An 18155-nucleotide genomic window follows, 5' to 3' on the forward strand; every position below is an offset into this window, starting at 1 on the left:
TTCATTCCAATGCAGATGATCTCTTAGTGGGCTCATCAACAAGTGCTCTAAAATGATGTCACATAGGCATTCTACAAATTCATTCTCTTGAGAGACAGTCCGAACCTCATTTTCCCATCTACTTGCATGTTAATATTCTCCCATGTCTACCAAAATATTGCTCTTTTTACAGTATATTGGCAACTGGATGGTGGTCTGTGTGTAACTATCAACAATGTCCTTTTACTCTTGTCAGTTCTTAATTCAATTATTCTATATTTTCTTATCCTATATAAGCTCATTCTGATCATTTATTGTTATTCCTTACTAACAGAGGCACATCACCTCTTCATCTGTATCCACTTCAATATCACCCGCTTTACCAATGGCAGAATGATGATAATTCAGAAACTGCACTGCATAGATCTTTTGTTGTATGCATTAACACATCACCCTGTCCTGTTTCTATTTCTTTTCCAAAAATATAGCATGGTTTCGGTTCCATCCAGCCCTCAAGCCAGCACCGCCCAAATACATTCATGTGACCAATTAACCATCTAATTCCAAGTGCCTTTGGACGGAGGGAGTACAATAGAGTATATTCTTTATGTCTTCAAAATTGTGTGGAATGTGGATGAGGGTAGCGCAGTGGATGTTGTCTATATGGACTTCAGTAAGGCCTTCGATAAGGTACCACATGGAAGGTTAGTTAGGAAGGTGCAGTCTTTAGGTATAAATTTTAAGATAGTCAAATGGATTGAACATTGGCTGAAAGGGAGAGGCCAGAGAGTGGTAGTGGATAATTGTCTGTCAGGTTGGAGGCCGGTGACCAGTGGTGTGCCTCAAGGATCTGTATTGGGCCCATTGTTGTTTGTTATATACATTAATGATCTAGATGATGGGGTGGTGAATTGGATTAGTAAATATGCAGACGATACTAAGATAGGTGGAATAGTGGATAATGAAGAAGGTTTTCAAGGATTGCAGAGGGATTTGGGCTGCTTAGAAAAGTGGGCTGAAAAATGGCAGATGGAATTTAATGCTGATAAGTGTGAGGTGCTTCATTTTGGTAAGAAGAATCAGAATAGGACATATGTGGTAAATGGGAGAGCATTGAGGAATACAGAAGAGCAGAAAGATTTAGGAGTAACGGTACATCGTTCCCTGAAGGTAGAAACTCACGTGAATAGGGTGGTGAAGAAGGCTTTTAGTATGCTGACCTTTATCAATCATTGCATGGAATATAGGAGTTGGGAGGTGATGTTGAGATTATATAAGATGTTGGTGCGGCCTAATTTGGAGTTCTGTGTGCAGTTCTGGTGGCCTAATTATAGGAAGGATATAAACAGAGTGGAGAGAGTGCAGGGAAGGTTTACCAGAATGTTGCCTGGGTTTAAGCATCTGGAGTATGGGGAGAGATTGGACAGATTGGGTCTTTATTCTTTGGAGCGTAGAAGGTTGAGAGGGGATTTGATAGAAGTATTTAAGATTATGAAAGGGATAGACAGAATGGATGTGGATAGACTATTTGCGTTAAGAGGAGGAAAGTTTAAACAAGAGGACATGAGTTAAGAATTAAGGGGCAGAGGTTTAGAGGTAACATGAGGGGGAACTTCTTTACTCAGAGAGTGGTAGCTGTGTGGAATGATCTTCCGGGAGAAATAGTGGCGGCGGAGTCAATTGTATTATTTAAGAAAAGGTTGGACAGGTATATGGATGAGAAGAAGATGGAGGGTTATGGGCATTGTGCAGGGAGGTGGGACTAGAAAGGGGTGTTTGGTTTGGTGCGGACTAGAAGGGCCTAATGGCCTGTTTCCATGCTGTAATTGTTATGTTATGTTATGTTATGTTATCAACGTGACCTTGATGAGCAGTGTGTCACCATTTCTTGTATGACAACATTCAAAGGCAAAACTCCTTCAACAGGTCTCAAATAATTATTGAGAACGTTTTCTATCCAGGACACAGTATCTTCGATTTAGTGCCATCAGGAACGAGGCAGAGGAGTATGATAATCTGAACTGCAAGATTGGAAACTTGGTTCATTCCAAAATATTTATTTATTTCAAAGTTACATCCCTGTGTATTTGTGTGAGAATTATGAGCCCCGTATTATATGCATATTTGTGTTCAGTCTGGTTCTACATATACTATCAGGTCATAATAAACTTGAAATTGAATGTGAGACTCAAAAAAATGACAAATGGTGCAATATTCTGAAATTTACATGCAAGATGAATTCATCAGGTAGGTAGAGTCTGTGGATCGAATGCAAAGTTACAGTCTGGCTCTAGAACATTCATTCAGACTTTTCTTGGACTGTCGAGCCTCTCCGACTGTTCCATGTGTGAACAAAGTATGGTCCGTTCATCCCACAGAGCTGTGCTGACATAATAAGCTGCAGTGCGATTATTTCTATGGAAAGGTAAATTAGCTAGAGTGTCTTTAAAAAAATTGACAGGGAAGTATGCATTAGGTGGACTTCAATTACCGTATTTTCAGAATTATTATGAAGCTGCCCAATTAAAATTCATTAATAGAATGTTTGATATAGATCAACCTCCAATTTGGGCTAAAGTTGAGTTAGCACAAATTGCTGAATTTTCTATTAATCAATTTATTTATAAATGGAACCCTTCTCTTTTACAAAACTATAATGTACAGGTATTGTGGCATTTGATGAAGATTTGGCATGATAGGAATCAGATTATAGGTACTAAAGACAAAATTTCAGCTAAGATGCCTTTGTTTCAAAATAAATTAATTCCTTTTTCAGTAAATAATTATTATTTGAAAAATTGGGACTTGAAGGGTATTAAATTAGTGGAAGATTGTTTTGAAGTTGGCCAGTTCCTTTCTTTTGCTGGACTTCAGGAAAAATTTGGAATATTTTTGTTTGCATCTTTTCAAGTCCGAGCTATGTTATTGGATAATTTTGGTTGTGAATTGAGTTTTCCTAAAAAACCTAATTTTGTAAGTTTAATTGAGGGTGGATCAAGAAAAGGTTTTATTTCAGAAATGTATGTCTTACTACAAGAAAAATGATTAAATCAGATTTATATAAAACAAAAAATAAATGGGAAGAGGATTTATCTATATTGTTATCTTGAATGGATAGTGTAATGTGAGATATAGTTTAGTAAATCATAATTTTTACAGCAGTTATATTTGATTCCTGAGAAATTAAAAAGATATAGATTTAGTTCATTAGATTTGTGTTTTCACCGTGGAAAGCAAGTTGGTACTTTTTTACATTCAGTTTGGTCATGTGAAAAAGTTAAATCTTTTTGACAGAGAAAGTTGCTGTTGATTGTCAGCACCATGTAAGAGAGAGTGGAGAGTCCAAAGATACTTGGCGTTCCAATTCTTGAGAAAGTTGCAGAGAGCAAGGCTTCCGCCTGCCTCCTCCCCTCTCCCAAACCATCCTGACATTTTACAGTGGCCCAATATTCTGTCTGGCTGCATCATTGTGTGGGATGGTAGATGGGGTCACCCTGTCTCCTACTGATGGACTATCTTATTTAAAAAGATAGTGGGCAGCATTAACAGGCCTTTCGGCCCATGAGCCCATGGCACCAAAATACACTAATAGAACCTGGTAGGTTGTGGAGGGTTGAGCATAGAGGAGCACCCAGAGGAACCCCACCCAGATTCGGTGATAACATACAAACTGTTTATTGACGCGCTGAGTTCCAGTCCACGTCGCTGGCAGTGTTTGCCCATTGTTGTTTGTTATATACATTAATGATCTAGATGATAGGGTGGTGAATTGGATTAGTAAATATGCAGACGATACTAAGATAGGTGGAATAGTGGATAATGAAGAAGGTTTTCAAGGATTGCAGAGGGATTTGGGCTGCTTAGAAAAGTGGGCTGAAAAATGGCAGATGGAATTTAATGCTGATAAGTGTGAGGTGCTTCATTTTGGTAAGAAGAATCAGAATAGGACATACGTGGTAAATGGGAGAGCATTGAGGAATACAGAAGAGCAGAAAGATTTAGGAGTAACGGTACATCGTTCCCTGAAGGTAGAAACTCACGTGAATAGGGTGGTGAAGAAGGCTTTTAGTATGCTGGCCTTTATCAATCATTGCATGGAATATAGGAGTTGGGAGATTGTATAATACGTTGGTGCGGCCTAATTTGGAGTTCTGTGTGCAGTTCTGGTCGCCTAATTATAGGAAGGATATAAACAGAGTGGAGAGAGTGCAGAGAAGGTTTACCAGAATGTTACCTGGGTTTAAGCATCGAGAGTATAGGGAGAGATTGGACAGATTAGGTCTTTATTCTTTGGAGCGTAGAAGGTTGAGAGGGGATTTGATAGAAGTATTTAAGATTATGAAAGGGATAGACAGAGTGGATGTGGATAGACTATTTCCGTTAAGAGGAGGAAAGATTAAAACAAGAGGACATGAGTTAAGAATTAAGGGGCAGAGGTTTAGAGGTAACATGAGGGGGAACTTCTTTACTCAGAGAGTGGTAGCCGTGTGGAATGATCTTCCGGGAGAAATAGTGGCGGCGGAGTCAATTGTATTATTTAAAAAAAGGTTGGACAGGTATATGGATGAGAAGAAGATGGAGGGTTATGGGCATTGTGCAGGGAGGTGGGACTAGAAAGGGGTGTTTGGTTCGGTGCGGACTAGAAGGGCCTAATGGCCTGTTTCCGTGCTGTAATTGTTATGTTATGTTATATGTTATGTTAATAGTGTTATGCATAATGTATTCAAAACGTGCTGCTCAAATAGGGCTAAAAGAATGATAGAAGACCCTTACCATCCAGAACATCTGATCATCTGTGAAATTGCTACTTTCCGAGCTGTGAGATTGATGAACCAAAAATGCTAAAATATTCAAATACATCTATTTAGAATGATATATTTATGTGATTATAATGTTCCCGGTATTGTGTGTGTAGTGTCATGGAATATAGATATGTCTTTGGGAGATAAATTGGGGCAGGGTTTGTTAGTGTAGGTCACATGCAAACACTTTAAAACAGATCTTATTTGAAATACTGGAGCTCTGCTAATGTTAGATATGTCGGGGCCTCAGAGCCTTTGCAAAAGCTTTGGAGAGAGCCCAAGAGACTTCACTAATGGATTGTTGTTTAAAAAATGGAAACAGATGAAAGAGCTTGTCGGAGCCGCTGCTGTCTGGAAGGAAACTTGCTGTTCTAAGAGGGTCATGTGGTTCTGCAAACGGAGAGAGTAAAGCAGGCTTTCTCTCTCTCGCTCTGTGTGTGTGTGTGTGTGTGTGTGTGTGTGTGTGTGTGTGTGTGTGTGTGTGCGCGCGCATGTTTGTGTGTGTGTGTGTGTGAGAGAGAGAGAGACAGACAGACAGACAGACAGACAGACAGATAGGGATCAGTTCAAGAGTGTTACAGTCACCAACATCAGCTAGAACTGGAACAGGTCAAGCTGGCAAGCTTGTGGAAAACCCCATTTGGAAGAAGGATTGTGAGTTCTTGGTTCAGCCTGGTCAAAGCCCATGTGGTTCATGCAAGAGGAGAGGACTTGTTTTCTAATGTTTCACTTGAATCAAGAAAGAACTATGTGATGACCTTAAAGAAAGAGATTATCATCTAGAGAACTCTGAGGGGGAATTTCTTCAGCAAGACACTGAAGTGGCTGGGGTGTCCAGCGTACAACAAATCTCTCTCTCTGAAAACCAACAAGAATCTTCTTTGAGTGGTAACCATTTACCTTTCAAGTACCAAAGCCTGATAAACTTTATAAATATTAAATTCTGTGCACAGTATAAGAATTACCTGCAACCAGTGAACTTGGAGGAATGAGAAGTGAGATTGGACAGTGAATCCAAGAACTTTTCTGAACTTAACACACATTACATACACATGCACTTAAAATTAGAAGGGGATCAAGTTAGGTTATTTAAGTCAATAGTGATAAGTTAAAGTGTGATTCTGTTTTCATGTTTTAAGATAAGTAAAAGCAACTTTTGTTTAAATAAACATTTGTCTTGGTGAATATCTAACATTGCTGGGTTTTGGGGTCCTCTGGGCTTGTAACAAATGTATGAAACATGGTATGCAGAAATGCGGTTTGGTCGGGTTGGATATAAACTCAATGATAATGAATTTTAACTGAAACTTAAACTACATGAGGAGGCTCATAAAAGGGAAATGAGAACTTGGTGTAGTCTCGCTTGCTCACTTCTGCAGATCGATGGCAAATATGAAAGTGTTAGCTGCATTGAGTTCACGCTCAGCTTCAAGTGTGAAGAGTGCTATCTTTGGAATTTCCATTCTGCTCACCTTTATGCCCACAGGTAAGCTGTGCCAACAAACATATTATATTGTGAAACACAAAAGCTCTGGAGAAACACAGTAGATTTTGTTTGAAGCAAATGTATAATGTTTCTCCAGACTATTTTCTGAGTTGCAATGCATTCTTGGCACTTGTCGACTTTTCTGTAGAACTCGATTATTTTGTAAGCTGTTCTCTGACAATGGTATTCATTTGCTTCTCTGATTTTTTGGATTGTCCTTCTCCATTTACTTCATAATTCTTTACACGCTCAGAACTCAAAATATAGCTGAAGTTTGGCGGTCGTTCTGCTTTCTCTTGGTATTGCCTAACGTGGGGTATAAATATTTTGTTCAACTCTAAATTTCTCCAAACGAAATGACTTCTGATATAATCTTAAGAATTGCTCCTAACCGTGTATGCTACATGAACCTTCCTTGTATTATAAGCAGTGTTTCAAATGTTCAGCGCCGCCGTGAATATCAGAAGCACAGATTCACATGATCATTTCAAAGTAACAAATAATTCAAAGCAACTTATTGTCTCTGCACATTGTGGTTCATGCAGTGGCTAGAAGTGAATCCCATATATTTGGAGAAGTTTATGGGAAAGGGAAATTTTCATTTCCATGAACCATTGCTGTATTCTCAGGCTCTCTTCTGATTTCCAAGTTGACATTATACATTTTTTTGCTACAGCTAAGGCTATCATAATAAATCTTTTTTGCCCTTCATCCAGTTTGAGGCCTAGTTCTTTACTTCTTATATTACTTAGAAGAAAGATCTCTGGATTTTTTGGTATGTTGTTTTTTGTGACTTTATTTAATATCTTATTTAGACCTTCCCAAAACTTTTCCACTTTCTCACATGCCCAAATTGCATGTACTGTTGATCCCATTTCCTTCTTACAGCAAAAACATTTGTCTGATAATGTTGGATCCCATTTATTTAACTTTTGGGGTGTGATACATAACCTGTGTAACCAATTATATTGTATCATGCGTAACCTTGTGTTTATTATATTCTTCATAGTTCCAGAACATAATTTTTCCCATGTTTCATTTTTTATCTTTATGTTTAAATCTTTTTCCCACATTTGTTTGGGTTTATAGCTTATTTAATCATTTTCCTTCTCTTGCAGCTTGATGTACATGTTCGTTATAAATTGTTTAATTATCATTGTGTCTCTAATCACATATTCAAAGCTGCTTCCTTCTGGTAATCTCAGTCTGTTTCCCAATTTATCTTTCAAATAAGCTTTTAGTAGATGGTATGCAAACATTGTACCATGAGTTTTTCCATATTTGTACTTCATTTGTTCAAAATGCATTCCATTGGAAAAAATAATATATAATTAAAAAAATAAAGTCACATTATTTCAACAAACATGGAACATAACAGAGAGGACCTCCACCCCCTAAAATGATAAGAAGACAAAATGACTTGACCCAGTGTGTAAAAGTAGATGACACATTTTTCGTGTTTATTTTCATTGTGTGATGACATTTTTTTAATGGTTTTATTGTATTGTGTTTGTTGAATGTTTATTGGGTGGGAAGGGGGGAGGGAAGGTAGGGAGTAAAAAAGGGGAGAAAATGCCACTGTGTATATTTAAGAGGGAAATGTTTGTATGTATTTTGGTTGATATGGTTCACAGTGTGAAAAATAAAAAATTATAAAAAAAGAAAAGGGAAATTTTGACAAAAAAATTGCTGATAATTTTTGTGATTAAGTGTTTAAGGCAAATATTTCACAGGCATTATCATCAAGATACTCGCCTCATATCACTAAATGCACAAAGAAGAGTGTATGCATACCCCCACTCTACACTCACACACACACACACACACACACACACACACACACACACAGACCAGAATATACAATTAAATATCCACAAATGCATGCGCATCAACTCCCAAATACATACCCATAGAAACACAAACCCAGAGATGCTAACACTCACTCACACAAACCAACACCCCAATGCACACCAGCATACACCAAGAAACATACAAACAGAAAGGTCACACACGCATTCACGCACATACACACCCTCACGCACCCTCTATGTACATCCGCACAAGCGCACACACACACGGGCACACAATCTCTCTCATACACAGTCCAACATTTATTTCCACACGCATAAAAACACACATACATGCATACACCCACATCCACACATGTCCCCTCTCACTACCTCTCTCACACACACACAAACACATATAAACACACAGTCAGACATGTATCCACACACAAACACACATGCCAGAGCTCACACTATCATACTCACTCACACACACACTTGGTGGTGAATTGGATTAGTAAATATGCAGACGATACTAAGATAGGTGGAATAGTGGATAATGAAGAAGGTTTTCAAGGATTGCAGAGGGATTTGGGCTGCTTAGAAAAGTGGGCTGAAAAATGGCAGATGGAATTTAATGCTGATAAGTGTGAGGTGCTTCATTTTGGTAAGAAGAATCAGAATAGGACATACGTGGTAAATGGGAGAGCATTGAGGAATACAGAAGAGCAGAAAGATTTAGGAGTAACGGTACATCGTTCCCTGAAGGTAGAAACTCACGTGAATAGGGTGGTGAAGAAGGCTTTTAGTATGCTGGCCTTTATCAATCATTGCATGGAATATAGGAGTTGGGAGGTGATGTTGAGATAGTATAAGACGTTGGTGCGGCCTAATTTGGAGTTCTGTGTGCAGTTCTGGTCGCCTAATTATAGGAAGGATATAAACAGAGTGGAGAGAGTGCAGTGAAGGTTTACCAGAATGTTACCTGGGTTTAAGCATCTAGAGTATAGGGAGAGATTGGACAGATTAGGTCTTTATTCTTTGGAGCGTAGAAGGTTGAGAGGGGATTTGATAGAAGTATTTAAGATTATGAAAGGGATAGACAGAGTGGATGTGGATAGATTATTTCCGTTAAGAGGAGGAAAGATTAAAACAAGAGGACATGAGTTAAGAATTAAGGGGCAGAGGTTTAGAGGTAACATGAGGGGAAACTTCTTTACTCAGAGAGTGGTAGCCGTGTGGAATGATCTTCCAGGAGAAATAGTGGCGGCGGAGTCAATTGTATTATTTAAGAAAAGGTTGGACAGGTATATGGATGAGAAGAAGATGGAGGGTTATGGGCATTGTGCAGGGAGGTGGGACTAGAAAGGGGTGTTTGGTTCGGTGCGGACTAGAAGGGCCTAATGGCCTGTTTCCGTGCTGTAATTGTTATGTTATGTTATGTTATAAACACTAACATACTCGCCCACAAACAACGCACGCTAGCAGAGTCAACACAAACACACACATACACACCCACTCACACACATCCCCTATGCACACATATGCACATGAACACAGACACGGACACACACACACACACACACACACACACTCACACACACACGCGCGCACACACACACACACACACACACACACACACACACACACACACACACACACACACACACACACACACACACACACACACAAATGGGGAAAGAAGCTAGAGGGAGTAGCTATAGTGTGTTACCTCAGTGCCGCGAGATTTGGAAAGAGTGGATAAACTATCGGAAAATATATCTGTAGAAGGGTGTAGCATGATTGTTAGAGCAGGAACATGGCTCCAGAGTAAACATCATATTAAAGCACACACTAAGGAAGGATAACCTGAAAGAAAATGAAGTCATATTGCAAGGACTATTAATGAAGAGGTTAAGGCAATTGGAAGAATGATCATCTGTTTACCTAAGGCAGAATCCATATTGGTTGAGTAGTGGACTGCAGGAGGGTCATTTTTATGTCTGGTGAGCAGACCACTAAACCATAGTTGTGAGATTGGTGCTGCCAGCAAAAGTACACAAATATTCTGGAGAATCGCAGCATGGCACGCAACATCCATATGAAGTAATGGGTAACAAATATTTTGGGCCTGGGCCCTTAGACAGGAATAAGGAAAACAGGTAGGATTCGGGGGAGGAGGAGATAAGGGAGGAAGAAGAAGCGAGAGCAGGGGCTAACAGCTAAAAGGTGGATACGGGCGAGAAGGTAAAATTAAAAAAGATGAGGAAATAGTGGAGAAGGTAGAGGGTTGTTCTTTATAGGGGAACGAAGATAAAGGAGTTGGGCGATGGAGGAAATGAGATGGAGTGATTGGGAAAGAGAGACTCCATGGAAGGGGCTAATGAAAATTGATGAGTTCGATATTAATGGCATCTAGTTAGATAGTGCCAGGGCGGAAATGCAAGTTATTGTCCTCTAATTTGCACATGGCCACAGTTTGAAAATACAAGGCAATGACAGACATGCTAAGAAACATGAAATAAGGGTGTGCGCATGAACAGGGCAGCAGTTATCATGCATTCTTTGCAGACGAATGTCGATGGGGTGAAACCAAATCACAGGAATAGAGTGTGGGAGAAGTTCCTGGAATGTATAAGAGATGGTTTCCTCGACCACAACATTGGGCAACTAGCTAGATTGCAGGCAGCCCTAGTGTGATAGTACAGACCTATCACCAATGTATATAGTGTATATAGTTACAGTATCTAGATTGTGCTTGCAGCGATTGGCTGAGAGCTTAGCCACGCCTACTATCTGGGCCTTAAAGGGTTGTGTCCCTAGCCAGATCAGATCATTCCGGACTGGTTGGCCACCTGTGAAGAGCTCCTGTCTTTTACTAATAAAATTGTAGAGTTCGTCGAAAGAACCAAAGACTTGTTGATCCAAACCAAAGCTTTTATTAGCAAAAGACAGGAGCTCTTCACAGGTGGCCGACCAGTCTGGAATGATCCGACCTGGCTAGGGACACAACCCTTTAAGGCCCAGAAAGTAGGCGTGGCTAAGCTCTCAGCCAATCGCTGTAAGCACAGTCATTACACTCTAGATACTGTAACTATATACATTGGTGATAGGTCTGTACTATCACACCTAGAATCTCTGTTGGTGCAACATGAGTGGATTCAGCAATAATTTAGACGTGTGGGACTACATGAGCAATAGTGACAATAATATTGTGGAAACTTTCATCCACAAACTTACTGAACCATCCTTCTACTTCTACTTTAGGACAGGAAAGTTTTGGGGAGTATTCATGGGTAAGTTTTTTACCCCCTGTAAGAGTGGTGGGGTTGTTACAATAGGGACATAGAAAAATGTCTAAGATAGACACATTGACGTAAGGAAAATAGAGGGTTATGAGTGTGAAGGTGGGAAGGGTTAGATTCTTGTCATAAAACATAGAAACATAGGAAGTAGGAACAGGAGTAGACCAAAAATAGCCCATCGAGCCTGCTCCGCCATTCAATAAGATCATGGCTGATCTAATTTATGACCTAACTCCACCTACCTGCCTTCTCCCCATATCCCCTAATTCCTCTATCATGTAAAAATTCCTCTATCATGTAAAAATTCAATAAGTTTACAAAGGTCAGACGACATAGTGTGCCCAAGGACCTCTACTGTGCTGTTGAGTGTATGAGCTTAAAACCCAAAGAAAGAACATATAAATTGGGCACGAAACGCAGCAAATCTGAGGATTGAGATAAACCATCCTGTGGTATGTAATGACAAAGATGCTTGTTCAAGAAAATGTAAATGTAGGTCCAATGAGAAAAGAGGAAATGGCAGAGCAATTAAATCCATCACTTGGTTCTGTCTTCACTGAGGAAGATATGAAAAATTCCTTGAGAATATGTGGCAGTCAAGGGATGGGACCTTGGGATAAACTGATTAGTGGTGAAGTTTTTTAAGGTAAATTAATGGTGTTGAAGTCTTTAGGGCCTGATAATCTACCACCCAAAGTTTGGGAATGTGTCATCAGAGGTGATCTGTGTCGTTAAGAGAAAATTGTCTGGCATAGAGGAAGCAGAGGGTCAAGTGTGACAGAATCTATAGATGCGAAAGGACTTGCAGGGTGTGCATTGGGACAATTTGTTTTATGGGCAGGATGTAGTAGAGAGATGGAAGTCTTTTAAAGATCAGATTTTGAGAGTGCAAAAGCTTTATGTTCCTGTTAGGTTAAAAGGAGGGGCAAAAGGTTTGAGAGAGCCGTGGTTTTCAAGGAATATTGGAAACTTGGTTCGAAGAAAAAGGGAGGCGTACATTAGATATAAGAAGCATGGAGTTAAGGAGATGTTTGAAAGATACATTGAATGTAAGAGGAATCTTAAGAGAGGAATTAGGAAAGCTAAAAGAAGGTACGAGAAAACTATGGCAAGCAGGGTGAAAACTAATCCAAAAGAGTTCTACAAATATGTAAGAGGAAAGCTAGAGACAAAATTGGTCCCTTAGAAAATCAGAGCGGAAAACTGTATGTGGAGCCTAGAGAAATGGGGGAGATATTGAACAGTTTCTTTTCTTCGGTATTCACTAAGGAGAAGGATATTGGGAGATGTGAGATAAAAAAAAGCAAATTGGGTAAATATGGGGAATATAGAGATTACAAAAGGTGTAGTTTTAAGGCTTTTGAAGAATATAAAGGTGGATAAGTCTCCGGGACCAGACGGGATCTTCCCCAGGACATTGAGAGAAGTGAAGGAGGAAATAGCAGAGGCTCTGGCGGTAATTTTCCAAATGTCATTAGATATGGGGATAGTGCCGGAGGATTGGCGCATTGCGCATGTGATTCCGTTATTTAAAAAGGGTTCAAGGAGGAAGCCTGGCAACTATCGGCCTGTAAGTTTGACGTCTGTGGTAGGTAAATTAATGGAGAAAATTCTTAGAGATAGTACTTATAAACATCTGGATAGACAGGGTCTGATCAGGAGCACTCAACATGGATTTGTGGGAGGAAGGTCATGTTTGACCAATCTGATTGAATTTTTTGAAGAGGTGACTAGGAATGTGGATGAGGGTAGCACAGTGGATGTTGTCTATATGGACTTCAGTAAGGCCTTCGATAAGGTACCACATGGAAGGTTAGTTAGGAAGGTGCAGTCTTTAGGTATAAATTTTAAGATAGTCAAATGGATTGAAAATTGGCTGAAAGGGAGAGGCCAGAGAGTGGTAGTGGATAATTGTCTGTCAGGTTGGAGGCCGGTGACCAGTGGTGTGCCTCAAGGATCTGTATTGGGCCCATGGTTGTTCGTTATATACATTAATGATCTAGATGATGGGGTGGTGAATTGGATTAGTAAATATGCAGACGATACTAAGATAGGTGGAATAGTGGATAATGAAGAAGGTTTTCAAGGATTGCAGAGGGATTTGGGCTGCTTAGAAAAGTGGGCTGAAAAATGGCAGATGGAATTTAATGCTGATAAGTGTGAGGTGCTTCATTTTGGTAAGAAGAATCAGAATAGGACATACGTGGTAAATGGGAGAGCATTGAGGAATACAGAAGAGCAGAAAGATTTAGGAGTGACGGTACATCGTTCCCTGAAGGTAGAAACTCACGTGAATAGGGTGGTGAAGAAGGCTTTTAGTATGCTGTCCTTTATCAATCATTGCATGGAATATAGGAGTTGGGAGGTGATGTTGAGATTGTATAAGATGTTGGTGCGGCCTAATTTGGAGTTCTGTGTGCAGTTCTGGTCGCCTAATTATAGGAAGGATATAAACAGAGTGGAGAGAGTGCAGAGAAGGTTTACCAGAATGTTGCCTGGGTTTAAGCATCTGGAGTATGGGGAGAGATTGGACAGATTAGGTCTTTATTCTTTGGAGCGTAGAAGGTTGAGAGGGGATTTGATAGAAGTATTTAAGATTATGAAAGGGATAGACAGAGTGGATGTGGATAGACTATTTCCGTTAAGAGGAGGAAAGATTAAAACAAGAGGACATGAGTTAAGAATTAAGGGGCAGAGGTTTAGAGGTAACATGAGGGGGAACTTCTTTACTCAGAGAGTGGTAGCCGTGTGGAATGATCTTCCAGGAGAAATAGTGGCGGCGGAGTCAATTGTATTATTTAAGAAAAGGTTGGACAGGTATATGGATGAGAAGAAGATGGAGGGTTATGGGCATTGTGCAGGGAGGTGGGACTAGAAAGGGGTGTTTGGTTCGGTGCGGACTAGAAGGGCCTAATGGCCTGTTTCCGTGCTGTAATTGTTATGTTATGTTATGTTATATGTTTTTGGAAGATAAATTGGGAAAGCTTTGTTAGAGTAAGTTACATAAAACACTTAAAAACAGACCTTATTTGAAATACTGAAGCTCTGCTAATGGCTCTAACGGCTCTACAGTCTTTGCAAGAGCTTTGGAGAGTGCTCAAGAGACTTCACTAATGGATTGTTGTTTACATAAAAGGCAACAGATGAATGAGTCAGAGCCCGCTTCTGTCTGGAGAGGAGATTGCTGTTCTAAGAGGATCATGTAGTTTTGCAAGCAGAGGGAGCTAAACAGGCTTTCTCTCATAGAGAGAGAGAGAGAGAGAGATCACTTCTACAATGTTACAGCCAGCAACTGCAGCTGGGACTGGAACATGACAAGCTGGCAAGCTTGTGGAAAGCCCCATTTGGAAGATGGCCTTGTGGCTATCTAATATTTCACTGGGAATAAGTAAAACAAAAAGGAATTCTGTGGTGACCTGAAAGAAAGAGGTTATCATCTGGAGAACCCTGAAGGTACAAGTTTCATCAGCAAGACACTGAAGAGGCTGATGGAAGTAAATCAATTGTGGGTGTTCTGGAAAAACAAATTTCTTTCTGAAAACCAACAAGAACCTTCCTGAGCTGTAACCATTTACCTTTCAAGCACCAAAGCTTGGTGAACTTCATAAATACTAAATTCTGTGCACAGTATAAGATTTGCCTGCAACCAGTGAACTTGAAGGAATGAGAAGTGAGAATTGATGATGAATCCAAGAACTTTTCTGAACTTACACACACATTACATACACATGCACTTAAAATTAGAAGGGGATCAAGTTAGGTTATTTAAGTCAATAGTGATAAGTTAAAGTGTGATTCTGTTTTCATGTTAAAAGATAATTAAAAGCAACTTTTGTTTTAATAACCATTTGTCTTGGTGAATATCTAATGCTACTGGGTTTTAGGGTCCTCTGGGCTCATAACATTTTGTGGAGGATTGTCCATTCGGATTAAAAATTGGAGTTTTTTGATTTATTAGTTAATTGTTTTTGTTTAAGCTGATTTAAAGCTTGTGTGTAGAAAGACAGCAGCAATGGATGTTGATACATTTTTGTCATAACCATCACTTACAGGGCTGCAGAGGAAGAGAAAATAGGAACTATTTTTAAGGCATTAAAACTGACTGAAGTTAAGCATTCGATGAGAAAAATACAAATACAGATGATTATAGTGAAATATTATAGAAGTGAGGGAAAACCTGTTTGAGAAAGACTTAGAAAATTTTCCAGAGAATAGATCTTTTGGATTGCAATTGGAATTGGAGAAATTGAGGGTGGAAGGAGAAAGAGAGAAACAAAGTGTGTTAGAGGTTGAGAAACAGAGGAAGCTGAAAATGTAGGAAATATGAGTTAGAGGGACCTGAAAGACGGAACGAGGAAACTGAAAGGTGCAGATGGTTTCAATGAAAGAAGTTATAAATTGAGATGGAGGGAGGTAAGAGAATTGAGGCTGTAACTCTTGGGGAGAAATTTTTGGCTAGTTGAGATGTAAATCTAGTTCCTCCTTTTGATGAGGGAGGTATAGATACATATTTTCAGCTTTTTGAAAAGGTTGCTGAGAGCTCAAGGTGGCCAAAAGAAAAATGGCTTCTAATGCTCCAAAATGTATCGAGGGGAAAAGCGCAAATTGCAGTATTATGCTACTGTTAAACAAGCTGTATTGAAAACTTATGAGTTGGTTCCAGGAGCAAATAGACAAAAATTTAGGAGTTTGGTGAAAACATGAATTTTGCTCTGAAGAAATCTGTATGTTTTGACCGTTGGTGCACCAAAAAAGGAATAAACAATGATTTTAACAGATTGAGAGAATTGATATTAATAGAGGGAATTAAAAGGTGTGTTCCAAAGGAGATTAAATTATACCTGTATGAGAGAGAGACGTGGGAATGTGGCAACAAACGGTTAGATTAGCGGATGAATTGTCTCTAATTCACAAATATACATTCCAGAATAGTAGGCATTTTCAGAGAGTTAATGTGGAACAGATCAATAAACCTGTTCATAATGTTGGAGACAGAAGTACCTTCACAGAAATTGCTCGAGACAAAAATTGAGAACAAAGAACATTTATTATACAACAATGCAAAGTTGGGTGCTTCCCAACTTACACACATACTCTGGGGCTCACCCAACTTTTATACAGTTTATTTCAGTATAGAAGTACCCTCCCCCTTACATTCTTCTGCCTCCTGGATGAGTTTGGCATTAGGCAATCCTGTCTGCCTACGTGCTGTTTCTGTGAACTTGGAGGACCAGGGGGGTATCCTGTCGGTGTCCCATCATGTCATTGTCCTTATTCACACCTTCCTGACTCTTAGGGCTGACTAACTTCTTACATGCAGAACTTGATAATTCTGTCTAAGGCTAGAAGACCCTTATCTTATCCAAACTAACTTTACTTCCTACATTCTATTATCTATTATCTATTCTTATCCTATTCATACTGGCTTTATTCATTACACATATATCTATACTAGTTTCCTCATCTTCATATTTTTATATCAGTTGTACTCATCTCTCACAATAAGGTTAATGTGGAGCAGTATAGTAAGCCTGAAATTAAGTCTGGAGAAAATGTTAAGAGAAAAGATGAAGGTAAGGTGGGACAGGACAGAACTTCTGGATTTGAATGTCATTTTTGTAAGAAACCTGGTTATGTTATTGTGAATTTTCTAGTATTAAAAAAGAGATGAGAAAAGGATGTTTTTACCAGAAACATATATTCAAACAGTGGAATTTAAGGAGAGCAGATGTTCCAAACCTGGTAAGGAGTTTATGGATGATTTCAAACCTTTTATGTCAGAGGGCTTGGTTTCAGTAAAGGAGTGAGCGTCACAGTTCGGCGGGCAGCAACCTCCTTTGAAGAAGACCGCAGAGCCCACCTCACTGACAAAAGCAAAGGAGGAAAAACCCAACACCCAACCCCAACCAACCAATTTTCCCTTGCAACCGCTGCAACCGTGTCTGCCTGTCCCGCATCAGACTTGTCAGCCACAAACGAGCCTGCAGCTGACGTGGACATTACCCCTCCATAGATCTTCGTCCGCGAAGCCAAGCCAAAGAAAAGAAGAGAATCACTGGTTTCAGTTAAAATTCTTAGAGCTCAGTCACTGTTGTTAGGAAGTTTTTTAACTCTGGATCAAAGGACTGACTGTCTTGGGTAAACTTATTCCTCTCACTTTGTTCGTTTTAGATTGGTCACAGTGTTCGAGCTACCAAAAGAAAATAGACACACACACCAAGAGCAGTTCAGTTTATACAAGTCTTTATTACTGAATCTAAAGCTGAATTCACACTACAATATGCAAGCCCTTCCCAATTATACTTATCAATGCCTGGACTGGTCCCAATTGCCGAAGCGAGGCAACGACTGCACACTTGTAGTTGGTTGTCGGGACGCCGGTAGTAGCTTCTCTACCTCCCTCGACCGGGACGTTAGCTGGACTCTTGAAGTTCTTCTTCTTGCTGAGAGATGTTGCCACCTCTTGAAGAGTCTCAAACTTCAGCAGTGGGACCATGGCTTATATTACCCAAAAGTTGTTTACTTCAGATCTTATCTCTTTGAACAAATGGTTTAATTATCTTCAAAGTCTCCTGACAGTCTGCGACGGACAAAGAAAACTGTATCTCTGGGCCTCATGTGTAAATTAGATAAGGTCTTCCTATTCAAGTGCATCCTGGGCCCCATGGTGGAATTTAGATGTGTCTACTAAATATGCATCCTGGGCCTCATAGTGTAAACCAGATGTGTCTACTAATTCTAAAAAAACAGGCAAGTTCTCAGCCTTGCAGTAAAAGACACAGTTTAAATCTTCCAT

The 18155-nt window shown here is 39.7% G+C and overlaps 1 protein-coding gene across 1 annotated transcript in view; it reads left to right on the forward strand.

The window, feature by feature from the left end:
• Positions 1-6171: 6171 nt before the first annotated feature.
• LOC138756561 (uncharacterized) overlaps positions 6172-18155 on the forward strand; it is a 123640-nt gene continuing 111656 nt past the window's right edge. The window contains exon 1 of the mRNA XM_069922999.1: positions 6172-6267. Within this exon, the coding sequence (XP_069779100.1) occupies positions 6174-6267 (94 nt within the window). The 5' untranslated portion in view covers positions 6172-6173. The remainder of the gene's footprint in view (positions 6268-18155) is intronic.

Source organism: Narcine bancroftii, chromosome 3 (assembly GCF_036971445.1).
Source record: "Narcine bancroftii isolate sNarBan1 chromosome 3, sNarBan1.hap1, whole genome shotgun sequence".
NCBI lineage: Eukaryota > Metazoa > Chordata > Chondrichthyes > Torpediniformes > Narcinidae > Narcine > Narcine bancroftii.